A 27,592-nucleotide genomic window follows, 5' to 3' on the forward strand; every position below is an offset into this window, starting at 1 on the left:
AATGTGTAATAAGTGTAAACAAAATTAAGGTCTATGTGTATCATTGTTTTTTTTATGTAATATTCTCTTTTTAACTCACTAACCAATCCTTTAAACTAAGCTAGTCCTTTTCAATTCTAAGATTATGGAGCACAAAAATACATTCATTTATCCAATATTTTTTTACTGAATAACATATTATATATTTATTTATCCAATACATATATATATATATATATATATACATGTATTATGTATATATTATAAACAAATAACAATAATTGTAATAATGTCATTGAGACACAAACAGAGATAAATGTCTTGATGTTGTTAAAATTGACTTTTACTTTATTTCTTAATTTCTCAACTTGATTTTATAAAATTTAATCATGTCTATAGCATGTGTTTATTTCTCTTCCCTGATAAGTAAAAGAGAAGGAAGAGCAGGGGGCGCGAAATAACGGTTACAGAAGTTTGGGCGGAACGTAACCGTCATCAATGTCTGCAGAAGCCACTCTGCGACAACCGTTCTCCGCCGATCGGTGTCAGTCACTGAGGAACGCTGGCTCGATTTCCACGTTAATTATTCGTTTGGTTCAGATTTACAATCTCCCTCTGGTTCCTACAAACACCATGGATTAATGAATCACAATCCAGCCTTCGTGATGAATGTGGGTGAGGGAAGCATAATGATTCTTTCCAACGGAAGCTATCAACGATCCTCCAGCATGACCAACAAAGACGACACATTTTACTACAAGCCTCCTTCCGAAACGCTCAACCTCTCCATAATCAAATTGGACGCCTCTTCCTTCCGTAATTCGATTCTCTTTCTCCTATTTTTGGAACTCTTCTCAATTTTTTTTTCTCTCGTTTTATTTTCGTCAAACGTTCCTGGACATTGAATTCATGCACGATTCTGTTTGCAGGTATTGAAGTCGCAAATGAAGCAACTGTTGCAAAACTCAAGCAGGCTGTGGAGGAGATTTTCGCTCATGTGCCTCTGAAGGGCGCGGGGAAAATATTGTGGTGTGTATTAATTGATTAATTTAATAAATATCTTACGTATGTTTCTAAATGTGTAATTTCGCTAATTTAGTTTTGTAAATTCTATGCGTTTTGATTATAGGTAAAACAGGGGAGTTTTGTTAGTTTTTTTTTTTTTTTTAATTCTGGAGTTTCTATTTACTTAATTAGTTTATCATCATAATATGTTGCCTGGTTTTTTATTTGAATTATTATTTATTTGTTTATGTAGGCCACTTGTTTGGCGGCAATTCTGCTTATCCTATCAAGGACATAAATTACTTACAGAGACGGATTACCTTCGAGATTATGGCATCAAGGATGGTGACCAGGTTTGTGTCAGATTTATTGAAGAGCCAGTTTCATCCTTGTAGGCCTTCACAGAGACTATGATTATATTTTTCGTGTGACTTTGACGTGAAAATAATACATTCTACCCAAGATCTGAAAATGGAGTCTAAACTTTGTTTTTACTGTACTATAGTTTCTTTCTTATGATGTGTTGTGCTTAGGATGTAGAACTTAGAAGCCTGTGGCGCTCATGACCCTTGACTCATGTTTGTTTTGGTCTTTGCAGCTTCATTTCGTGCGCCATATATCTGACACTGGCAGTTACCAGAGTAAGCAGTCAAAGAAACGAGATTTCAATTTGAAAAATAAACACAGGAGGTATGCAGTTTTCAATATAACCATACAAAACATTCTGTTTCATCTTGCTTGTGATGAAATTTGGCTTTTGTACTGGCGTTGTAGAAAATCAGCTCTATCAGGCTATGAGCTATCTACCCTAGAACTTTGTCTCATTTCTAATTAAACTGTGTTGATGCATTGTGGTGCCTTCCAAATGAAATTCACGAAATAATACACGATCCGTTTTAATTTAACCTTTTCAGTTACATGTCAAATATTGACATAAGTAGATGCTGCAGACTTGTACAGTGTGTTTCTTTATTAAAGATATAAAATTTAAAATCATAGAATACACCATAGTTAGAGAGGTCTTAAATATGTGATATGCCTCGAAGATTACCATTATGATTATTTTATTAGAACTTAAAATGAATTTCTTTGAAACGGTGTGGAACCACTAAGATGGGAAATTTGGAAATTTGTCTTGTTGAATTTCATGCACGTTGCTATAATGTTCTCAAACAAGTCCTTACACTACTTGGATGATATCAATGGAGGTGCAGGTCATCTCATCAACTGAATATATATCAACGGGCAGAACTTAACGATGACGAAGACGACATTGGTTTGAATGGTATAGTCATAGAGAAGGGGAATATCCAGAAGTACAAGGCCGAACAAATTCGAGGAGGAAAGAGCTGGTTATCTAGTTTTTTGGGAAGACTGTTCTCAAACAGCCGTCTGCCAGTTGTGAGAAGACAAGGAACTGAGGGTAGGATTTGCTGCTCAATGATAGCCAGATTTATTGTGGGCAGTTTTACAAAAACTAGAAGAGTTCTACGCTATTGGAGGAGGCAGCATTACTCTCGGAGACCCACATGGAGAGAATTTTGATGAAGTTTGCACTTTAATCATTTTAACCTCTTGTCTTTATACCCCTGTAAAGAATTTTTCAACAGTACTTGCTTTGGTTAGTTTATTGTCTTCAGCGATAGAGACAATAATAACAGGACGAAACACAGGCTCGTACCATATTGCGATTGGACTCTCACTGTACAGAACGATGTGCCTTGGGAATTGTAGTAGAACTCACAATGCTAAAGTCTATCAGCCACGGCAAACCTTTAGATTACTTAGTTGCTGCAGTTGGGGTCAAAGCCTACCTACAATGAAACGGTTTTTCAGTTGCTTTAATGTAACTAAGGGTAAGGATTTCCTACCAACTTGTGGTAAGGTAGAAAGTCATTAAAATTGTTGGTTTGTTTAACTCAATTGCAGCTGATTTTGACCGTGACATTCTTGTGCACTTAATGCTACGGCATTTTCGTTTTAACTATTCAGTCCACATTCTTGTCTTACTTGCAAGTAAGCTACCCCGAATCTGTGTATTTGGGCCTAGGGAGAATTAAGTGGATAGGTGTTAGTTGGGTAGACAATAAATGGGCCAAGGCCTGATCCATTTAGATGTGGAACATTCCAACTTGATTGAGTGTCCAGCTTCCAGACTCCATTAGCCAGCCACTGCCATACAACCTCATGAATTTGTGTGGCGAAGAATTTAGATAGCCCTCCTCTCAAATCCTCTTCTTCTCTACAATCCAATCCTCAGACTGAGCTGAGACACACATCCTAATCCCAAAGCATTAGCCATGGCAAACATGATTATGGCTTCCACCAAACCTTTGGTTCCAATCTACGCTAATTCTCGTTCTCCCACAGCCAAACTTCCCATTCTCCAATTATCACTCCCCAAAGTCCCAACCCTTAAACTGAAACTCCCAGTTTCAAAGCCCCAAATGCTATCCCTCCTGGGCGGAATAGCACCACTGATTTTGGCTCAGCCCTCCCTCGCAAGCGAAATAGAGAAAGCTGCACTATTCGACTTCAACCTGACCCTGCCCATTATAATGGTGGAATTTCTGTTTCTGATGGTTGCGCTGGACAAAATATGGTTCACCCCACTTGGGAAATTCATGGACGAGAGGGACGCGATGATCAGGGAGAAGCTAAACAGCGTGAAGGACACGTCGTCGGAGGTGAAGCAGCTGGAGGAGAAGGCGAATGCCGTGATGGCGGCTGCTCGGGCGGAGATAGCGGCGGCGCTGAACGCGATGAAGAAGGAGACGCAGGCTGAGGTGGAAGAAAAGATTGCGGAGGGAAGGAAGAAAGTGGAGGCTGAGCTGCAAGAGGCTCTGGCTAACTTGGAGAGGCAAAAGGAAGAAACCATCAAGTCCCTTGATTCCCAGATTGCAGATCTTAGCGAGGAGATTGTTAAAAAGGTTCTTCCCGTTGCTTAAATATATGTATGTAATTTTCATTTCAATCCCCCACCCCCACCAAAGAAGAATTCATAGTTTCTACCTTTTCTCCTTTGGATGTGCCTCTTGTTTAATCGCTACACTGGTCAATGTAAAATCCGATATTCACGTTTGAATTACCAACCTCCCCGAGCCGTGCTTGGTTCTAAATAGGTTGCAATTTTTGACAATTTTTTATATTTTGAAAAAATGCACCCGTAATTGCGCTTGCAGTGAGTTAAAAAATCTTTATATTGCAGCTGCATTTGTGGTTGGGAATCATGCAGCTATGTGCATCCCTTGTCGTTGTATGTCAAAATTTTTTGGGCAAGGAAACAGTAACAAGTTTTCAGGATCGATCTTTGCCTAGACATTGAGTTATAATTTTGTTTTGGGAATGTGTTGGTGCTTTTGGTTTATGACGAAGAATGGAAGCTGTGACATGTGTGTTTCTGAAAGGCTGCTGGAGATTCTGCAGAACCTTTGATTAGTGTACATTGAAGGAAAATGAATTTATGGATAGAATCTAAGTGGGTCGTTAGGAAGTATCATGTGGATTCGTTTGGTTAATTTGATTGTTTCCTAACAAAGCATTACTAATATTAAAAATCAATGTGGCCTAAAGGATTGCTTAATCCATGCGACCCCCAGAGTGCAGTGAAAAGCATTTGGCTTGATTTTCTCATCAAAGGTCAGGTTAAGCGATGCCTATGCCAACGGAAATTAAACAGAATAACAGGATACTCCTTAAAAGAACAAGGAAATATGGTTAATTAATGCTCTCCTTAAAACCAGTCGCTGCTGCAATTTTTATGTATTTACGTTTTCAATAGGTTACTGAGAAGATTCAAATCCCATGAAGTTTAATATGATATCTTAGAACCACAGCCAGTCATTGCCAGAAAAAGGAACGTATTCAAAATTTTCAAACCTTATTTCCAAATGGATATCTTCTTCGCTGCTGTGTGCTTGAGCTTCTCATAAGATTTCATTGTCAACTCGATTATATATAGAGAGAGAGAAATCATTACATCCATGGATGTCAAATTTTTTAGTTAACTCCTACCGTTATAGATAAAAGTCTAACTGCTTTTTTTGGTACCATTCATCTATTGTATCCTATCCTTAATATATTATAAAATATTAAAATTAGTATATGTTAATATATTTTAAAGACATATTTGAGAGATAATATGAAAAAACTGAATGGAGAATTCAAATTTTCTAAATATAAACAAGTTAGCTCTATCAAATTCTTTTTTCAATAAATTGTTCTATATTCGTTAAAATGATGTAAGGTTACATAGACTCTCGAATCATCAAGAAATAAAAGAAATAACTTAAAATTAATTTATGTAAAGTTAAGTACACTCTCAAGTATTGAAATAAACCGATGTTCACATTGAGCCTACAGTGATCATCCTTTATCATGACAAAAATCATTTAAAAAAAAGTTTTCTATTTTTTACTCTTGTTGACTGTTGTATAATAATTTGGTTATTTATGTATTTTGATTCTCTATCTGATACTAATGAATTACTAAACTTTATTACTGTGCGTTGCTATTTTGTATCATTTTGAAATTGAAACTTTGAAGTATTATTCTATTAATAATATTTTGTAAAACCTATGTCACTATAATTTTTAATATTATTTTTTCTACGGTGTAAACTCATTTGTTTACAATTCCACTCCTACAATCAAGTTTATAGAAGTTTTACCATTTAGGAAAACTTTCAAGCTTGACAACCTTGATTGCATGATGAGAAAAATGGGAAAAAAATAAATTTAAAAATTTGATTCTTTTTTATATAAGTATTGATTGGTTGGGTTTCTCCTAGTTTATTAACCTTTTTGGACTTTGTTGATAATAATTCCTAATTCGCCTGCTGAACTGATTGAGCATGTGGATCAGCTTTGCAGTGTGGATGGGATGTCTCGGAATTGATCATTCAAACCCATACTTAGAAATCAATATTTTGTAAGAAAATAATGATATTTTAATTTATTATTTTTTATTTATTTTTAATTTATTATTTTAATTACGGTCACCATTAAATCATTATTCATATTATTAAAAAAAATTAAAATAAATAATCTAATGATAATTAAAATAATAAATTAAAAATGAATAAAAAAATAAATTAAAATATCATTATTTTCGATAGAAAGAAAAATAAAGAACTATAATCACTCTAAATTCTAGTGACCCATCTCCTATCTCCTGTTAAATCTCAACCCCTGTAATTGTTTAACTTAATTTGGATATAGCAACTTTACCTCACTTTCAAGCCCAATTTATGTGCATGAAATATCAACTTCCAACAAACTTTGGTAATTATTTATGCAACATGGAAAATAACTAGAACTAATAATATAATAAAGATTATTTATTTTTAAATAAAAATATAAGTTCAAAATTAATAAAAATTAAAATCACAACCACCATAGAGCATTCTCGTGGACAAAATAAAAATAAAAGTTATAAACAATATCATATAATATAATTAATTATAAACTTATTTCAATGATAAGTTTCTGCTGTGCTAAGATGTGATTTGGTGTTACTATTTTAATCCTTTATGCAATTTTTTATTTTTTTATTTTGTTGAGTGAAAGTTCCTTTACGCATAATGACACTAGGCTTTTGTGCTTCCACGCTTTATTAATACAATTTTCATATATCGTTACGTTTGCATGATGTGATCACTCTCTTTGTTAAAATATTCCATAAAATTATTGAAATATGAGAAACTGAGTAAAACCTCATAACCTATTTACACAAATTGAAACTCAAAAAATAACATAATACATCACAGGTTCTTGCAATGTCGGAGTCAAATATGAGTTAAAAGTGATATCATAATTTTTTTTATATGAATTTACTCATGATTTGTTTTGTATAGCTCCACTCAAATGAACACATCTTACATTCTAAAATATAATCATGACAATTACTTATTCCAACCTTTTTCTCAGTTTAAAGCAGTTTTCCAACTTTTTTTTTCCTTTTCTAGTTGTAGATACATATCACACGTACTCAATTTCTGTTTTCATAATAAAAAAACACTCTTGGTTGAAAATTATAATAAATATTAATTTTAACTTGATTATTAAAAACTATCGTATGGTTTATGAATGAAAATCAAACATATTACATGTCAATATAATACCAATTTTTTTTTTAGACTTAAATACCTTTTTGTCCTCATTTTCGTAGTATTTGTTGCGGATGGTCCTCATTTTCAAGAAAGACGAAAATAAAAAAATTTCCCTAATTGCAAAATTACCCCTAAATTGAAAAATTAACGTTAATTAACACACCCTAATACAAATTGTGCCACATGTACAATGCTCCGTTAATGATTTAAACGGCGTTACAGAAAAGGATCAAATAAAATACGAATTGCGAGAATGAGGATCATTCTAAACATTCGATAAAAATAAGGACCATTTTAAATATGATGTGAAAATGAAGATCATTCACAACAAACACTACGAAAATAGGAAAAAAGTATTTAAGCCTTTCTTTTACCAAAATTTTAATCTTATCAAAATAATCACGTCACCTGCTGAAATGTCATTCCTGCCCTTAAGTTTTGTAATTATTATTTTCATACAAAAATAACACAAACCCACACGACCTTAGTTTAGTTCTGGTTTCTGTTCTTTTTTATTGAATTTGTGTAAACCTAACAAGTTTCCCAGTGCTCCCGCTCGCTAAAAGACACTTCTTTCTTCTTCTGAGTACGTGCCCAGTGAATTTGGTACCTTTTTTGTTTCTGAATTTTTTGTTTTTGACTTCTGCTTGTTTTTCATGTTCAAATTTTATATTTTTCATATATGTATATTTACCTGATTTTTATATTACTGTTCTTTAGTTCTGAGAAGGCGAAAAGTAGTTTAATGTTTGCATGTGTTAGCATGGTTGGTTGTATCAGTGACTGAACCGCTACTTTTGTATTCTAAGTTGGAGTTGTGTTTAGGAGACTACCTCAGTTCTTTGCAAGTAGAGCTTTAGAGGGATTGACTCTGGCTTTAGTTGCCGCAAGATTGAATTTTTGAGGTTCAGCAGGGAAATGATCCAAATGAATACTATGCTGTATTATTTTGAGTAGTGACTCGGTTTGATTCCTGACAATTTTAGAGGAAAATATATTCGTCTTTAAAAATATAGAAGTCGTTTTAATCCCTAGAGTCATCTATTTTCTTTCTGCTGAGAAGAGAAAGAACATGTATGGGGTGTGTCTGATTTTTATGGATTGTGTGGGTTTTTTATATGTTATATTTCTCACGGAATGATGTCTCGCCCCTTTTAAGGATCATCCTCTCTCAGCCTTGTGAGGGATGAATTTGGGTATGAATATAGTACTTTTTAGTCAATTTTTTATTTTTTACTCCGGTAATGAAAAGGTATCTTGCTATTCTAGGCGAATATTCATGATAATTTGCTGGATTCTTCTTTTATTTTGTGTCGTGCTTTTTTCATTTCTGCTGAATTATTTTATGGATGTTACAACATCAGATTGAAGAATGGCGCAAGATATTGGTAATCCACCAGTTCCTTTTGATTTTGAACTCTTGGTTGATGATCCTGAGAACCTTGGAACTGTCAAAGCCTCATCTAGCAGCACAGACCCATGGATTGAACCTGAAAGGTTAAAACTCAGACACAGGATTGGCCGGGGACCCTTTGGCGATGTTTGGTTAGCAACTCATCATCAGTCAACTGAAGATTATGATGAGTATCATGAAGTTGCTGCCAAGATGCTACCTCCTATCAGAGAGGAACATATGAAGACTGCATTAGAGAAATTTTTTGAGTTATATTTTCAGTGCCAAGGAGCGGCTAGGGTGTGCTGGCTACTTGGGATTTCAATTTTAAATGGAAGGGTTAGATATGGATTATGCATTATATTCAGTATATGGGAGATCTTTAACTTCCTTTTTGAGACTTTGCTATATAGCTAATATATTTGTTTATATTCACAGATATGCATCATTATGAATTTTTATGAGGGTTCGGTTGGTGATAAGATGGCTAGACTCAGAGAGGGAAGGATTTCATTGCCTGATGTTCTTAGGTAATGAGAGTTTGGTGTGTTTGTTAAAATATTTTTACATGTTATCTTTATAATACATGGTGGAGAGGGAAAAATATTGTTCAATGCTAAGGTTGTGGAATGGGCTTCAGGTACGGTATCGATCTGGCTCAAGGTATTATGGAACTTCACTCAAAAGGGATCCTAGTTCTCAACCTTAAACCATCCAACGTGCTTCTCAATGATACTGATCAAGCAATACTGGGAGATGTTGGTATTCCAAATCTTCTCTTCGGTTCCTCATTCCTAAGCTCAGATACTGCCAATAGGCTTGGTAGTCCAAATTACATGGCTCCAGAACAATGGCAACCAGAAGTCAGAGGCCCTGTATCCTTTGAAACAGATTCATGGGGATTTGGGTGCACTATTGTGGAAATGTTGATTGGTAATCAACCTTGGTATGGGTGTCCTGTTGGTGAAGTATATCGATCAGTTGTTGAAAAGTATGAAAAACCCCAGATTCCCAGTGGCCTTCCTTCTTCAATTGAAAATGTCCTCAGTGGCTGCTTTGAATATGACTTGAGGAATCGCCCTTCAATGGTAGATATTCTGTCTGTCTTTAGAAGGTATGTTAGTTTCAACGTTTAAAGGAAGTTTCTATGATTAGGTGGCCTTTTTTTATACATATAGCCTACTATGGTAGATATTCCAAGTTAAGTTACATTTCTTTTGGGTCACATGTATTTTTTCCTAACCTTTCTTGACATTCATATTTTGGAAAATTGTCGTTGAAGTTGGGATTTTAACCTGCATTTGACATTAAAACCTGCATTTTCTAGGATGATATGAAAACCTGCATTTGATATGCTCCAGGTCAGTTGGCCTGGGCATGAACGGGAGTGTTGTTGAGTTACCTCAACTCACCCTTGCTCCAGTTTCAGCTTCCTTAATTAAAAGGGGGTGTTTAGTCCTACAACAACTAGAGAAACAGCTTAATAAGAGCTTACAACGCTCAGGTAGTCCTCACCAGTTCTAAAAATTACGTTTTTTTTATGGTTTAGTGTCATGAGTACATCGTCTGAATAAACATAATATTGTTTAGATCAATCAATTATAATTTACGATTGTACATGACTGCATAACATGTGAAACATTTTGTTTAGTTGAAAAAACACCAAGACAAAGCATCTGGTGCCATATCATCTAGCTGGTGATGTTGTCCACTCATTGTAACTTGAATCTTGCAAAGCTTGATTGTGAACTTTGAACATTTAATAGACAGTGAATTTGTTGAGAATTAAACTGTTCTACACTTGTGTTTAAAAATAACCTGAGATATTTTTTTGTTCTAGAAAGTGTTAAAGCTGTGGGAAAAGCCTGCATTTGTTTCTTTCCAAGCATGATTACTTCACTGGAATTCTATTTATATATTCAGTAGTTCTTTATTTGTAATTGTTCTGCCTACCTTGCAGCTCACGGAATGCAGTAGTCAATGATGGAGGATGGAGATATCTTGGAATTCACAAAACATTAGCAAAATCAAGTAGCACAGGCTACACACAGTGGTCCCTCTCAAAGGATCATCTTCAGGTGGGCGACACAGTGCGCTCTAGAAAGCCTTCCAATTCATGCAATCCACAGAACATGGAGGTCCCAGAAGGAAATGTTGTCGGTAATGCAGATCATGGATTTGTTTTAGTGAGGCTCCATGGAGTTCATGACCCTGTAAGGATTCACGCGTCAACTCTTGAACGTGTCACCAATGGTTTAGGAGCCGGGGATTGGGTCCGCATCAAAGAAGAAGATGATAAACACTCGCCAGTGGGTATTCTTCATTCTATCAATCGTGATGGAAGAGTGACTGTTGGATTTATAGGCCTGCGAACTCTTTGGAAAGGAAACTCTTCAGAACTTGAAATGGCAGAGTCTTACTGTGTGGGGCAATTTATTAGGCTGAAACCCAATGTTCTAAGTCCCCGGTTTGAATGGTTGCGTAGAAGGGGAGGTACCTGGGCCACTGGTAAGATCTCTTGGATCCTACCAAATGGATGTCTAGTTGTGAATTTCCCAGGCATGTTGAACATCTGGAATGCACCAAACACTTTTTTGGCTGATCCCTCTGAGGTTGATGTGGTTAGTTTCAATAATTGTCCAAATATGGTAGAAAAGTATCAACATGTAGAGGATCACCACTGGGCAATTAGACCTGTTCTTATTGCATTTGGCCTTCTTAGTACTGTTAAACTAGGGATGTCAATTGGAAAGAAAATTGGCAGGAACATGAATGTGAATGCAATGGAGAATGAAAATCATTATACTGATAAAAGCCAGAATGCTAGCAGCCCTACTTCTACATGGACATCTTCAGTAGCTAACATCCTTTTCAGAGAAGGTGTTAACATGTCCACTGGCCGCTAGTTTTTACCCCTTCAATCTCAATATTATCGGATATCTAACTTCTGAAGGTGTTCATCAGTTGTTCTGCCATGTTGCTGTTTGACAAACATCTCACTTGAGAATTGTAATTATGTATAGATGCCAACATGGCCAACACTGAATGTAAAAATTGTACAAATGCCTTGCAAACAAAAGTTCATACTTAGTTTCCATAAAATGTAAACACACTGGAAAATTCATGATATACTTGTCCAGATTTTAATAAAGCATGAAATAAGCAACTAATGAAGGTATAATTAATTAAATTTTCTGAAGCATTGTACCGTTGAAGTTGTGAAGTATGTTGATAAATGCTTGCAAGATACTCTCCTATACATTCTAAACACATTTATTAAAATTTGCAATAAGGTATTGGTTTCACATTTTATTTAATTATTTTTTGTTATTTTCTGTTTCAACTGTCTTTTTTTAAGATTTTTACTTAAATACTGTTTTCAAAGTTTAAAACAGTATTAAATTATGCAAGCTGTGAACGCACGTACAGTTGTTTAAAGGCAGTGAAAGTGGCACCCTTTCCCACTAGCCCACTATCACGAAGACAAATTTAAGACACTGTCGCAGAGAATCTGATACGATTAGACCTGCACTTCTGCTTTTGGGTTTTGGACACTAAAATAAGTAAAGAGGTACTGTACTCTACAAAACATTGTTGTTATCACAGGTAACTTTTCTATTACTCTTTTGTGCTTATTGATATATCGATATGTAAAAAATGGAAAGAATTGTTAATTTTAAAGGAAAAAAGGGGAAGGAGTCTCTCCTTAAACGTATCTGAGAGATTCAATAGACTGAATAATAAATCCTATAAATGATTTTGATACTATTTAAGGAAGATAATGTAAATTATTATCCGTAGATAAATACAACAAAAGCAAAGATTTGAAGAGGCTATTCCTAAACAAAGTAAGGTAGGTGTTGTTTTTGTTCCCATTTCTAATACCGACTTGAGCACGCAATGTAACAACGAATAAAGGCTTCTTTATTAGGTTTTCAGAAACACCATGATTACAACCTCGGACCATACTAAAACCCAAGCTAGAATGTCTCTTTCGTCACCGATGCCAAGTTGCTTTGAAGAATCAATCATCTTCAACTCTTTCTTGCGTACCCAATTAATCTACACATACACACACGCACATGCAGATTTCAAAGATTACGACCTGATTCGCTTCTCTCTCTGTTCCTTCACGTCTTTCTCTTCATTGGCTTGTTAGTGCTTCGGATTCACAGCTTCATTCTTTTGTCCACCGTATAAATATATTTTTTAATGCTGGCATGAGATTATGGAGATTATGGTAGACTTAGATTAGATACTCTTTTTATTCATATTGAGGTAGAAAGGATCAAAGAATGCCAAATATAAAACAAAATAACAATGGACCACCCAAGATTTCCTAACTCTTTCAAACTTATCAAATACTTCTTACAAATTCATTTGCATCCGTATCTGCTGTTTAATGCTCACGTGTCCTCCTTACCAAAACCAGATGCTATCATTTTCGCTAAATTTAAGTTTTGATGTCATTTTAGTTTTGTTGGATTACGAATATAGTCATTGAGAGACTCTGGTTCATTTTATATGTGTAAAATTAATATTATCCAAAAAACATTAAGATTGTTATAAATCATTATTTTTATATAGTATTTAACTTTGTGTATTCTATTCAATGTGAAACTTTAACTCACACTTAGACTATTCTCAATTTAATGATTTATTTCGTATGTAAAATGATACTATTCGTTTCAGAAACTCTTAGGATATTATATATTATAGTTAGTGTATAAAACAAAGTCCTCACGAGCCTATCACGAAAGCTATCGCCGAAAGAAACAACCTATGATGAGAGCTTCTGCAACTAACAATATTTTATGAAAAGGTTATTCGGAATCCATTTTTTTATACAAAGAAATGGTTCATAAACATTGCTCTTTTATTTTATTTTTTTATAATTTGCAGAACCCCACACTTGCTCAGGCAGTAGAATTAAAGTGTTTTGCTTGTGTTAAAAAAAAAGTTAAGTACGATTAATGTAACGCCCCATTTAATTTATATACGTAAAATTAAAGGAAACGTCACACAGAGATAATCAACGATGCAATCCTGGGGTTCATAAATCTATCCCTACAACTAGGCATAACGCGATGCCAACCAAAACAGAATAACGGTTCGACCGAACGTTTACAAAACCAAGAACAACGACATACAGGGCCATAGCCCTAAAGAAAAGTACAACAACGAATATAATCCAATCCACGCGGACTAAGCGGCAGAATCTCCATTTCCTTGCTGACCACGAGGACCTCGCCCATCTGCTCCCATCAACCAAGTTGATGATCATCGCAAGAAAGAACAGCCACATACATCACAACCATGCAACAAAACGGGTAAGCTAGAGCCAACAACATATTCATCATGCAGTCAAATATATTTTCCTCATCTCATATCCACATAGCAACCAAACATGTTATGACTCTTCATTCAATACACTACGACTCGACTCGACTCATCCGGATACGTATAACTTGGTCGGATTCAGCGGATGCTTGCACTTGTGGTGAATATCCCTGCTCAACTCTGAGCTGCTCATCTCCGAGCTGTGTGTTACAAGTGTTACGATGAAATCAAATCTCCCTCACCACAAGGTTAGCCCTTAATGAATTTCAGGCCTCCTGCTACTCTCACCACAGGAGTCAGTCTGCTCTAAGTGAGACTAACTGGCCCCTTAGAGCGTCAGGATGCAGTCCTTACCTTGAATCCTTACCTGGTTATACAGATGGGGCACCACCATGGGCACCCACTAACAGGGGCCATGGAATTACGTCCCGACCACTGAAGCGCGACCCCGGAGGTCTCACCTAGAGACCCCAAGGAATTACACGCTGACACGGACCAACGTTCGTAAATCAGCAATAAGAGAATAATAAAATCATATTTTTCAATTCCATATCAACCCTTGGAGTTTAATCCTCATATCAATCACATCCCAAATCCATACCTCTGATCATCACCGCCCCAATGAGTCTAGGGCCTCGTCTCATATTAATCACGTATCCCTTTAGTTTCAAACCGCATACTCATTTCATATGTTAAGTCCCCACCACACTCATCATTCATTATTTATGAATCATGTCACGCATATATAGCAACTCGTTAGGCATATATTCATACATCAGTACATGCATCTTATCATAGTGGTCATACCCAACCAAAACCAAGCACAAGAGAACAAAAAAATGCAATCCAACACCACACTGTTTCGCCCAAACCCCTCGCTCAGGCTGAAGGGTCTCGCTCAGGCGAGACAGGCTCGCTCAGGCGAGCCCCCCTTCGCCTAGGCGAGGGCTCAAGGAAAACCAGGGCCTGGGCAACACGGGATCTCGCTTAAGCGAGATCCCTCTCGCTTGGACGAGTTGCCTGCTCGCTCAAAAGTTGAGCGAGCCGCCTGGGCGACTTTTCGCGCAAGAAACTTAGACGAGCCCCCTGTTTCACCTCGCCTAGGCGAGATAAACTCGCTTGGGCGAGATTAACAGGTCTCGCCACTGTTCTTCGCTGCCACAGCCATGAAAACGAACCAAACCATCATGCAAAGCGTTCTCATACCCACATCGAAGGATTTTAAAGCATACAAGTAGAAACCCACGCAATCACAGACCAAAACTACTAGAAAACAAGAGCTCTAACTTCCCGTACCTGGAAAAGGGTTAACGGAACCTCGACACGGGACCTCGGAGCACGGCAGCTTGCGCGCTGAACTTGCGGACCGGCAGAACAGCGTAACAGTGGAAGAAAAAAGGGGGTTAGTTCGATTCTAAACGGGGAAATGTGAATAACAGCTTTAGGAAGCAGTCACAGTAGGGTCAGGATCACTTACATGGAGTGGGAACTGAGTTTGAGCTTGGGTGAAGGGGACCTTAGGGCAAACCCTAGCAGAGCTTTTCGTGAGGGCAAGGGGTGACGACTGCTGCGTTTCTGCGAGAGTGAGAGTGAGAGTGGAAATTAGGGCAACCTGAAGGGTTTTATACTATGCGCCGGCCTTAGGCCCACTTACAAGGGCAGCCCACTAATCTTTAGAGCAGAAAAGAAATGGGGCCTTACATTCTCCCCAACAAGAAAATTTTCGTCCTCGAAAATTCATCGATGAGATAGGAAGGAGCTATGTTCTCCTTATCTCCTCTGGGAACCACTACTCAAACACGACATATACAACGACTCCCACACCTATAGTCATTAGAAACTTTGCCTCTGTGCTAAGCGATATGTGTCCAACTATGTAGATTAGTTTAGCCACTACTCTCGAAGCACTACAAATCCTCCAGCCCTTAAAATTCGAATGTTCCTCCATGCATGCCCCACTAACTTGTATCTAACATACTGACTCACTCTCTGTATGTTCTCCGCTACCTCTTGTAGGTTTTTATCAACTTCTCAGACGACCTTAAGTCTCCTACCAAGGCACGCTCGTTATCACTTCACATCACCTTGTTCACTCCTTTATGCATCACTCCACTGACTTGATCACTCTCTTGAGTGTTGGTCTACTGCCACACCATCAACACTTTTGACCACTTTTATGTATATTGAGACTCCTACATCTTCTTCTCATTTAAACCTTCAACTGCCTTTTTCATCATATCGCATCAGCATCCTATCTTCATCTTAAATCCCCCCTTAACTTATAGGCAACATTCCACAAAGCCTCTGAACCATAACTTCCATTGACTTCAAATTTATAGTCTGGTTCGTACCACGCAACTCCCCGATACACCTCAAACTAAGATACTCTGATTCGGCTTTTCTCAACCTTGTTGAGAGACTCACTAGTGCTAGTCAGATGACGAGACTAATGAAATCCCCTCACACATTCTCTTCCCAACCCAAACACTTATGGTTCTCAACCAACTCTCACTCTTACTTCATCAAATCAAGGATCTTCAATTCCCTTCTCCGGCTAAACATCTACTCTCGCTTCCTCACTTCCAAGTTGGCACCCTAACTTGAAATCATAACTCAAACCATCCCCTACTTCTCTTGCACAACTTTCTTTGAGCAACGTCATAATTCCAACTTTAACTGGTAACTGAACATCCTTAACTGATACTCATAAGAACGACACATTTGTTGTTCACAAGTAAGATAGTTATTTCCACACACCTTTTACCCCTCATAAGTATTATTTGCCATCATCCCGCTGCGCTACTCTGATCACCACAAAAAGCCACTCATTTATTTACTCAAAATGATGCCCCTTTCATGTCTGCCGTGACAAGGAATCAATCATCACCGAGAAACCTTCTTTCAAAAATTCTATGCAACTTGTAAAATCCTTTGGACTCACCTTTTTATAGTCTTAGCGTCTCATTTTCGCAACATTGCATCCACCCTTCCTAACTATGCGTCCTGTTAGGCACTTCATCCTTTGTCAATACCCTTTCTTGCACATTTTAAAGACTCTGTTCGCACTTGGATACTCGCCGTTAAACCTTGACGACACAGTTAACATGTTTGAGATTGCCTTACCTCCATCATGTTCTCCACTCTATACAACCATAGGTCCGAAAAGTCAATCCTCCCTTATCTAACGTTTTCCCTTGAACAATCTATTCCACCACTACCTTTCCTCTGATGTTCACCAAATTTGCTGTCATCCTTGTGGTCGTACTCGGTATAAACCACTACTTCTCCGACATCTCCTCCACCTCCGTATTTATTTCAGACTCGCTGTAGAAACCATTCCATTAGGGACTATTGTCTCAAGTTTCCTCTTCAGGCACCAACGCAAAGGGGAATTTTATCACACCAAGGTCAAAACTCTGGTACTTGTCCCACAGTACGTCTATAACTCCTTTTCCACTGAGATCCTCCTCGTCCACCATCCACTTTCCCTCGTCAGATGTCTTTGATTCACGTGAAGCTTTGTCCCCACTATTTAGCTTGGTCCATACCTCACACGCCACCATTGAATCATCTCTTTTTAATCCAAGAACACCACCTCGTGGGTTGTCCCAGCTCATCAGGATGAGGTTGCGGAAACAACTGATTCACCCTTGAGACTACGTCCCAACATCGCATAATTCGGATCGGATTTAAATTCAAATACTTTAATCACCCCGAAGGCACCATACCCTCGAGCGGGTCTCCACTTAGTCGCAATTTTGGCGAAACCATCGTCTCAACTTCAGTCCTTTCTTAAAGACACCCATCACTCATCTACCATACCGACGACATCAAGGAGTACACGATCCCAAGAAAATCGGCCCTTAGTCCAAGCATCTCTTCGTAAGGCACATCTCTGTATGAGATTTATTCGTGCTAACCACTTTAGCATCAACCATCGTAGACACTATGCCAACCACTCAGAACTTCCCTCTTTATTTCCCCCATCATGGTGTTACGACATCAGTTGGGTTGTCCTTCCATACGAGAATAACCCTTTAAAGGCTTGCCCCTTCTTCTAGTACGTGAAACCTTTCACTTTATACCCAGGGTCAGATGTCCTACTCATGGGAACTACTTTCCCTTGAAGCATCCCACTCACAAATTTGAAAGTACCCATCATTACCTGCTGACTATTAATCTTGGTATGAATCCCTTATGTCATTTCTTCCCTATCCATCAATTGTTCCTTCCCCTACTCAGGAACGTTATCTTTCCTAACTGATCAGTAGCCCTTATCCATCTCAGTCTCTCACTAGAGGTTTGCCATCTTTTTGCACTTCCCAGTCTCCTCCTCTCTTACCTTTCTTGTCGTTAAGCAATTCCTCCACTTTTAGCGACCTCAGATTTGCCAGTTGTTCCTCTTACACCACTCCAAGAAGCACTAGATGTGACCATATGACTATATCCAATGACACTCCATCTAACACCGTATGCATTTTCATAACTCGGAACCTCACCATCGTCGGGGTGTAGAATCAGCTTGATTTCCTTAAACGATGTGGCACTTGCATGCGTTGATACCCCTTAGTGTTATTACCCTTTCGATTCAACTCCTTTTAGAAAACTTGTAGTATCTATTTTTCGAAGAGTCTCTCCTTAAAGCTCCCTCTGACCAATCGTTATTTTGGGAACTCTAGCATATTCTCCAGTTTATTATTCCAAGACGTTAAATCTCAATTCCCTTATCTCCGTAAACACTAGACACAAAGCACAGAGACGCAGCAAGACCAACTAGATCATACTAAGCAACAGTCTATCACTTACAGACAACGAACCCCTTTTTGTCTGTCGCCCCTATTTCCCCGAACCATCAGAATTAAGAAAGGAAAACAACCTTTAATCTAGTCATGAGTGTGCACCCTCATCACTCTATCAAGGCGTTTTCTGTTCCTAAGCTTTTGGTTTCACTGACAACTCGACTAGACATGACTACTTACGCTCGCAAGGAACGACAAACCCACAACCTCAGGTCATCCTAAGGACGAACTGCTCTGATACCATAAATGTAACGCCCCATTTAATTTATATACGTAAAATTAAAGGAAACGTCACACAGAGATAATCAACGATGCAATCCTGGGGTTCATAAATCTACCCCTACAACTAGGCATAACGCGATGCCAACCAAAACAGAATAACGGTTCGACCGAACGTTTACAAAACCAAGAACAACGACATACAGGGCCATAGCCCTAAAGAAAAGTACAACAACGAATATAATCCAATCCACGCGGACTAAGCGGCAGAATCTCCATTTCCTTGCTGACCACGAGGACCTCGCCCATCTGCTCCCATCAACCAAGTTGATGATCATCGCAAGAAAGAACAGCCACATACATCACAACCATGCAACAAAACGGGTAAGCTAGAGCCAACAACATATTCATCATGCAGTCAAATATATTTTCCTCATCTCATATCCACATAGCAACCAAACATGTTATGACTCTTCATTCAATACACTACGACTCGACTCGACTCATCCGGATACGTATAACTTGGTCGGATTCAGCGGATGCTTGCACTTGTGGTGAATATCCCTGCTCAACTCTGAGCTGCTCATCTCCGAGCTGTGTGTTACAAGTGTTACGATGAAATCAAATCTCCCTCACCACAAGGTTAGCCCTTAATGAATTTCAGGCCTCCTGCTACTCTCACCACAGGAGTCAGTCTGCTCTAAGTGAGACTAACTGGCCCCTTAGAGCGTCAGGATGCAGTCCTTACCTTGAATCCTTACCTGGTTATACAGATGGGGCACCACCATGGGCACCCACTAACAGGGGCCATGGAATTACGTCCCGACCACTGAAGCGCGACCCCGGAGGTCTCACCTAGAGACCCCAAGGAATTACACGCTGACACGGACCAACGTTCGTAAATCAGCAATAAGAGAATAATAAAATCATATTTTTCAATTCCATATCAACCCTTGGAGTTTAATCCTCATATCAATCACATCCCAAATCCATACCTCTGATCATCACCGCCCCAATGAGTCTAGGGCCTCGTCTCATATTAATCACGTATCCCTTTAGTTTCAAACCGCATACTCATTTCATATGTTAAGTCCCCACCACACTCATCATTCATTATTTATGAATCATGTCACGCATATATAGCAACTCGTTAGGCATATATTCATACATCAGTACATGCATCTTATCATAGTGGTCATACCCAACCAAAACCAAGCACAAGAGAACAAAAAAATGTAATCCAACACCACACTGTTTCGCCCAAACCCCTCGCTCAGGCTGAAGGGTCTCGCTCAGGCGAGACAGGCTCGCTCAGGCGAGCCCCCCTTCGCCTAGGCGAGGGCTCAAGGAAAACCAGGGCCTGGGCAACACAGGATCTCGCTTAAGCGAGATCCCTCTCGCTTGGGCGAGTTGCCTGCTCGCTCAAAAGTTGAGCGAGCCGCCTGGGCGACTTTTCGTGCAAGAAACTTAGGCGAGCCCCCTGTTTCACCTCGCCTAGGCGAGATAAACTCGCTTGGGCGAGATTAACAGGTCTCGCCACTGTTCTTCGCTGCCACAGCCATGAAAACGAACCAAACCATCATGCAAAGCGTTCTCATACCCACATCGAAGGATTTTAAAGCATACAAGTAGAAATCCACGCAATCACAGACCAAAACTACTGGAAAACAAGAGCTCTAACTTCCCGTACCTGGAAAAGGGTTAACGGAACCTCGACACGGGACCTCGGAGCACGGCAGCTTGCGCGCTGAACTTGCGGACCGGCAGAACAGCGTAATAGTGGAAGAAAAAAAGGGGTTAGTTCGATTCTAAACGGGGAAATGTGAATAACAGCTTTAGGAAGCAGTCACAGTAGGGTCAGGATCACTTACATGGAGTGGGAACTGAGTTTGAGCTTGGGTGAAGGGGACCTTAGGGCAAACCCTAGCAGAGCTTTTCGTGAGGGCAAGGGGTGACGGCTGCTGCGTTTCTGCGAGAGTGAGAGTGAGAGTGGAAATTAGGGCAACCTGAAGGGTTTTATACTATGGGCCGACCTTAGGCCCACTTACAAGGGCAGCCCACTAATTTTTAGGGCAGAAAAGAAATGGGGCCTTACAATTAAACGATTAAAGTATATTCTTACGAAGTAATCACCACTGAAAAAGTTTTATCAATACTTAAATTCTTTAAACAATGGTTTTATTTATTTTTTAACTGGATTGAAAATAAGGTGTTCCTATAGCGACAGATGACAATCGTTGTCACATTAATTTTTTAAAGATGATTTAATATAACTGTTATCAAATGTAGAGTATGCAATAATGGTTATGACTTCAATGTCATATGTTTTATTTTTTTATTGTTAAAGGTATTTTTCAATTACTATTGTTAAAGTCACAATCTTTGTCGTTTTTAGTCTACTTTTTAATATTGATTTAGTTTTATAATTATTCCAAACCTTCATCAACTAATTTATTAACGTTTCATATTTATAATGATCATCCAAAATTTATTTTCAGTATATTATTAACTTAAACGTAATCATACTTAAAAATTGTTTATTATTATAAAGTATATAAAAAATTCTAAATAAATTAAAAAGTTATTAATTGTAGTAAAATATTTATAAAAGTGTTGTAAATAAGTTAGATTGAAAGTAAAAATCATTTTAATATGTCAATTAGCTTAAAGTGTTAATAAAAGTAAAAATAAAATATTCATATATAGTAAACAATAAATTTACCAATGATTTAATTGAACATGGTGAATTATTTAGTCAGATCTATTTTAACTTCGGCTAGTACAGTAGCTTTGATCCATTTGCATTATAATAGTTACAATTGGAGTCTCTCATGTGTTTATTGCACTGTATAATATAAGCATAAATAACACATTTAATTAATTGTACAGGTTAATAAGAAGTCGATGCTGAAAAATATTTATTATGATAATCATTATAAAAAAAAATCTTTAAATAACAAAAAATTTTAGAAATAAAAAATAATTGGTTACAATAATAAATAGTTTAGATACAAATTTATAAATTAAAAATTATTAGTCATTACAATATTCACTGTTATAATTAAAAAATCATAATTAATTTATAAATTTTATTCTAAATTGGATTAACTATTAAAGTGTTGTTTATAAAAAAAGTTAGTATTTAAATTGATATGACCAATTAATTTTTATCTTTATAATTTATTGCTATTTAAATATTTTAATGTAGTGAGTAACATCAATTTTCAAGCTTTCTCAGCATGGCATCTACAATATTTAAATGAGATAATAAAGTGAATGTCTTTTGCATCATTACGGAGGAGGTTAATAATAACAAGGAATTGATAATGCAGGAACAATTTAAGGAAAAGAGACCCACAAAGGTGACAACAACGTAAAGATGGAGTAAGAGAAAAGTGAAGAAATATAAATCAAGAGGATAAAAAAGTTTAAAAAGTTAAAAATACTATGTAAAAATGAAAAAAATAGGTCATCAACGCTACAAACAATTATCAAGGAAAATAAGATGATAACTTTATAAAATTTTCATTTTGTTTACTGTGATTTTATCGAAAATTTAAGATTGATTATAAAATTACTAATATGATCTTTAAAAAGAACTATAAAATAACTGTTTTATGATACCTGTTAATAGAAAGTAGTTTTGTGTATTATTTTACGGGTACTATTCTTAATTATGGAAATTAAATTTATTTGTGAAAAAATGCTACTTTAACTGATAGAAGTTAAATTTGAATTGTGTAGATATTGAAATATTCTGAGAGTCTAATCTCTAAATTTATTGTTCACAAAACAGATTATATGAGAAAATTTATTTATAAGCTCACATATTATAAGTATAATCTTAAAATAAAATAAAATAAAATAAAAACTAAATACTTTTTAAAATCTTTATTTAATATATTTTAGACGAGAGAAACTAGAATAGAAGAATATCAATCCGCTATAAATTTCCTTAAACTACATATGATCATTATGTGGACAAAAAATAAAGAAACGTATAAAACCTAAAAGGAGATTAATAATCAATTAAAACAAAAATCTATAACAATATATAAAGAGGATTTCCTCTTTTGTGTCCACATTTCATAATACCAAATATACCCTTTACAATATTATTATTTATTAATTTTTTAAAATTAATAATTATTTTTATCTACTTTATAAAATTGTTTATCTTTTTTTTATTCATCAACAATTATTCTCTCTATTTATTTCATTTTATTTTTAATAAATATATATTTATTTTATATATTAGCTTAATAACATTATACTATTATCATCTACTAATATAATATCATTCATATTTAAAAAATACACACAGACGCGATAGCGCCTGTGTTTACACTAGTAATCTTAATTACATTGTATTATGTAATATTAAAGTAATAAATAAAATAAACTCACTGCCTAGAGCCCCATGATAAATTAGAAGTATTGTCGCAAATCTTTTTCAGTTTAATAGTTTTTTTTTTTCTATGGATTTTCACTACTTCGGATGACCAACAATAATATTAGAAAATTCACTATGGGATGTGTAATTTAAATACTATTAGACCTTCTGAAATGTATGTTAATATATAATATAATTATGCATCGAGGTAATAATAAGTATGTTTATTAGGTTGAATTATTATATGATCTAATTGAACTTTATTTGTGATTGAGTCGAATTTAATAATTCAACTATCTCTTCTATAAATTAGGTGATAGATTTTAAATAAGTGATCTGAACTTCAAACTAAGACTTATTATTATATTTATATTATGAATAAATTGTATTATCTTAAATCAATTTAAATAAATTTAGTATGACTTATCTCACGAATTTATGAATTGATTGGTGTAAAGACTGTATTATTTTTTAATTAATTAATATCTCAAAATTATAATTTTTAACATTTTTTTTAATTTGTAGTCTAATTGATTGATATCACATCAAAAAGACAATGATAGTCCCTATATGTTATCTTTTTATCTATTTTTTTATTTAATGATCTATTAAATATTTGTAAAAAAATCTGTGAATATAATAAGTATGATTTTTTCTTACCATCTCTAGTTCCTACTTTCTAGCAAGCTCCACAAATTCTCCTGTTTATGTGAACCTTTAATTTTGCATTCAAAAAGGCATAATATAAAAACTGAATTAAATTTAATTTTGCATGTAACATTCAAAATGTCATAATAAAAACATTGAATTAAACATGTAATGGAACACGTCATGTAACAATAACACTTTGCATTAAAGTATTAAAGATTACAAAAAAGTTCATCAGGGAATCTACCTATAACTTCTAAACCTGGAGAAGTTTGATGTGATATTTTACTATTTATAGAAATATCATTTTTTTTATTTAGATTTGGTTGTGCTCATTTATATCTTAAAGTTTTTTTTTCTTTTATATTTATCATCAGATTATCAGACACAAAATGTACAATTTTCGATTAAGATATAACTGAATGGTTGTATTGACCCTATTGTACAGCTTCAATAATTCATAAATTATAATAATCCGTATAAATTTTGATAAATAAACCAATTAGCTGTTGCAAAAAAGATATAATTATTGGTACACACAAGTTATGCTATTTGTATTAATTTAATGCAGTTTCAATTATTAAGATGTGATGGTAAGTTATATATTGTTAAGAAAGGTTTGGTTCACTACAAAGATATATAATTCTTTAATCTTATACTTTTTTTATCATTTCGAGTAGATATTTTAATACTCATAATAGTTCAAATTTTGGAAATAAAATCTTTAAGCGTTAAACAGGGGTGAAATAACTCGAGTTAAACACAACTATTTTTATCCTATTTTAATTACGTTAGGTTTCAAGAAAATTTGACATTTTGCTATTTTTTAAATATTTTTTATAGAATGTCAAGAAAATTGTGTACATAGTAATCACATTAGAATTTATGTATCCAATTTAAAGTTACAAATTATAAGTGTTTATAAAAGTAAAAGTGAAAACTTAATAAGATATTTTACTGTTTAAAATATTTATGACTTGAATGTAGACTGTTGTTTTTGAGCATATAAATAGTTTAATAACTAAAATCATGATATACAAATGAGTGTATTAAACTTATTATTTTTCCAGCTTTTATTTAGATTTTAAAATTAAATACTAAAAAGCCAAAATAATAAAATGATGATACTAGTAACATAGTAATTGAGAATAAGGTAGAAAGAAGAAGGACCCACAGTGGTAGAGAAACAAAATAAAAATCTATACAAATCTAAAAAAAGAACCAATTTGAGAAGACAGAGGAAAAAACAGTGCCAAAACTAAACTGTGTGCCAGAGGGTGTCAGTTATTTACTCCCCTCCTATATCAAGTAACTGCAGATTACGGTGGTAAAAAGAAAATTAAGGTATTTGAGTAATTATGAATATAAATATTATTTAAAAATATGGTGTAATTTTTATTTATATTTAATTAGTTAGAAGTTACTCACTTCTCATATTTTGTCAGTTTGATCTTCGTTTTTATAAATATGTCAATTTAGTTTAATTTTTTTTAAAAAGTGTCTTAATTAAATCTTTTTCACACAAAATTTATTAGAGTATTAACTTAATTCATAATTTGTACTATTAAATTTTAATATAAATATCAATACTTAATTTTTTTTAAAAAAAATTTAATTGAAATATTTTTTAAGAATTGAGACTCAATTTTATTTAAAAATAGATATCAAACTCATATATCTAAATGAAGATGGATATCTTCTAACTGATTAAAGAATATATTGCGCTTGTAGAAAGAGTACGATAGAAACAGTGAGATAGAATGTGTTTACACCGGTGGAAAGAATATGTGAATTCCATTATTTGATGAAGTGAATGAAGTACGAGAATAAACAAACGGGATTAGGAGAATTCCTTTTCTGCCCCTCCCATGTAAATCGTGTACTTTGAGAATGTTGTTTTAATACGAAAATATAATAAATAATTGTTTTTTTATTGAAAGTGAAGCAAGGAAGGTGGTATTTGTAATAATATGTGGGGATAGATATGGTAAAAAGAAAGGTTGATTATGGAATTAGGAAAAAGAAAAGGGTATGGAAAGCATGGAAGTACAGGATCTGGAATTAGGATCTGATCCTGTCCTTGGGATTTAATTTATTTAAAAGTACATGCAGTGACTAAAACTGAAAATAGGGAGCAGATAAAAATAATTAAAGTACTGTTGAGATTACGATAAAGAAATTGTAAGCATGTGTTATGATTAGTGATAAAGACTAAAATAAAAAGATTTGGTTAGGTTTAATATGTAATTCCAGATAAGGGAGAAAAAGTACGAGGTCCCCGCCTACATATAAATTGCATTTCATAACCCATAATCATCACCAACACTCTGTGGGCTCCCCGATCCTAAGAAGATCTACTTCCATCACCCTCTATCTCTACCACCATCATTTCATTATTATTATTTTTTTATTATAAACCGAACACATTGTTCATAATAATAAAAAAAAAAATAAGGGAAGGATGAAAAATAGAGAGGTTATTTTTATCTATATGTGAAAGAAAAAGTGAAAGGAATAATGAGAAGAGAAAAGGGAAATAAAATGTGAATCGGAGGGATGTGATGGATGGTCTAAAGGTATTAATGATCATGTTATCATGTTTTTATGGTACGCTCGCGTGCGCATCAACAGTGCCTTCATATGTGGGTCCTCCTTCCACCTCAATCCCACCTCCTATTTCTGCGCGTCTCTCTCACTCTCCACTCTCATTCTTACTTTTCTTCCTTTTTAGTTTTTTATTTCACGTCACACAAGAGTATTAATGTCACGTATGTTCAAAAGATAATAATAATTTAACTTTTTTTATCTATTTTTAATTTATTATTTCAATTACAATTAAATATCCATATAATATTATTAAAAAATAAAAATAAAGATCTAATGGTAATTAAAATAATAAATTAAAAATAAGTTAAAAAAATTAATTAAAATATCATTATTCATGATCAAATTATATTTTTATTTACAATATATGATGACATCATATTAACCATATCTTTACTAAAAATAAATAGAATAAAAGAATATTTTTTTAGCTCCTCTTTTTTCTATGTAAAGAAGTTTTACCTTTCATTAATTTTTGGATTTTTTTTTCAGTGAGGTTTGATTTCACTCTCGATAGTGGTAATTTTATGAGTTATAATGACAATAACTGTGTAAATTGAAGTAAATGTTGGATTGTTATTATAGATTTGTGTTTCAAATGTGAAAATGAGTTAGGTTAGAAACTTTTGTGGAAAAAGATATCTTTGTGGTTATACTCTTGATTTTAAGTTGCTTATCAAAGTAATATATTGAACTAAGGAGTTAATAATATGATTTGAGAAGCTGAAATTTGTGGCTCATTCAAATTCCAGTTTGAATCGGTGAATCTGTGATTCTCACTAAAACAAACAATTTTCTCTCTAATAATATATAAGATGAAATTTCATAGAGAATATTCATAAAATATTTTCCACTCAAGAAAATAATTGAAAGAGAAAAGTTGGTATTTTTTATTTTAAATGATAATTTAAATGTATATCATCAGATATGTATCAAAATTAAATTGCAGGGAATACACATTTTTTTTTGTATTATATTTACTTACAGCTCGTTTTCATTTTTGAATTTATTTAAAACAATTGTATAGATTTTAAAACTCTGACCAAATTAGAAAACGTTAAATTGTTGAGTATTTCAATCATAATTTTGCAACTAGATGTGGA

The 27,592-nt window shown here is 34.9% G+C and overlaps 3 protein-coding genes and 2 long non-coding RNA genes across 7 annotated transcripts; 3 read left to right on the forward strand and 2 right to left on the reverse strand.

Moving 5' to 3' along the window:
- The first annotated feature begins 415 nt into the window (after window positions 1-415).
- LOC114164485 lies at window positions 416-3,007 on the forward strand. Its single transcript, XM_028049179.1, has 5 exons — window positions 416-795; window positions 909-1,008; window positions 1,238-1,337; window positions 1,583-1,674; window positions 2,199-3,007. The coding sequence occupies exons 1-5, from the start codon at window positions 621-623 to the stop codon at window positions 2,527-2,529; spliced, it is 798 nt and encodes a 265-aa protein (XP_027904980.1). The 5' UTR covers window positions 416-620; the 3' UTR covers window positions 2,530-3,007.
- Window positions 3,008-3,131: 124 nt separating this feature from the next.
- LOC114164486 (ATP synthase subunit b', chloroplastic) lies at window positions 3,132-4,107 on the forward strand. Its single transcript, XM_028049180.1, has one exon. It carries the CDS (start codon window positions 3,285-3,287, stop codon window positions 3,930-3,932), a length of 648 nt encoding a protein of 215 aa, XP_027904981.1. The 5' UTR covers window positions 3,132-3,284; the 3' UTR covers window positions 3,933-4,107.
- A 3,468-nt stretch (window positions 4,108-7,575) lies between these two features.
- LOC114164395 (E3 ubiquitin-protein ligase KEG) lies at window positions 7,576-11,676 on the forward strand. 3 transcript variants are annotated; one of them, XM_028049060.1, is made up of 5 exons: window positions 7,576-7,699; window positions 8,458-8,825; window positions 8,925-9,016; window positions 9,127-9,600; window positions 10,447-11,676. In XM_028049060.1, exons 2-5 carry the CDS (start codon window positions 8,466-8,468, stop codon window positions 11,390-11,392), a joined length of 1,872 nt encoding a protein of 623 aa, XP_027904861.1. In that variant the 5' UTR covers window positions 7,576-7,699; window positions 8,458-8,465; the 3' UTR covers window positions 11,393-11,676. The 3 variants fall into 3 exon arrangements, with proteins under 3 accessions (XP_027904861.1, XP_027904860.1, XP_027904862.1); XM_028049059.1 differs by having other exon boundaries at window positions 7,576-7,679; XM_028049061.1 differs by lacking the exon at window positions 7,576-7,699 and adding an exon at window positions 7,827-8,289.
- Window positions 11,677-13,518: 1,842 nt separating this feature from the next.
- LOC114162132 lies at window positions 13,519-15,384 on the reverse strand. Its single transcript, XR_003599143.1, has 3 exons — window positions 15,304-15,384; window positions 15,123-15,179; window positions 13,519-13,741 (listed from the first exon to the last, which is right to left on the reverse strand). It is a non-coding gene; the product is annotated as an uncharacterized LOC114162132 (long non-coding RNA).
- A 3,605-nt stretch (window positions 15,385-18,989) lies between these two features.
- Window positions 18,990-20,814, reverse strand: LOC114162176. Its single transcript, XR_003599151.1, has 3 exons — window positions 20,716-20,814; window positions 20,535-20,591; window positions 18,990-19,153 (listed from the first exon to the last, which is right to left on the reverse strand). It is a non-coding gene; the product is annotated as an uncharacterized LOC114162176 (long non-coding RNA).
- Between the last annotated feature and the right edge of the window lie 6,778 nt (window positions 20,815-27,592).

Source organism: Vigna unguiculata, chromosome 9 (assembly GCF_004118075.2).
Source record: "Vigna unguiculata cultivar IT97K-499-35 chromosome 9, ASM411807v1, whole genome shotgun sequence".
Lineage (NCBI taxonomy): Eukaryota > Viridiplantae > Streptophyta > Magnoliopsida > Fabales > Fabaceae > Vigna > Vigna unguiculata.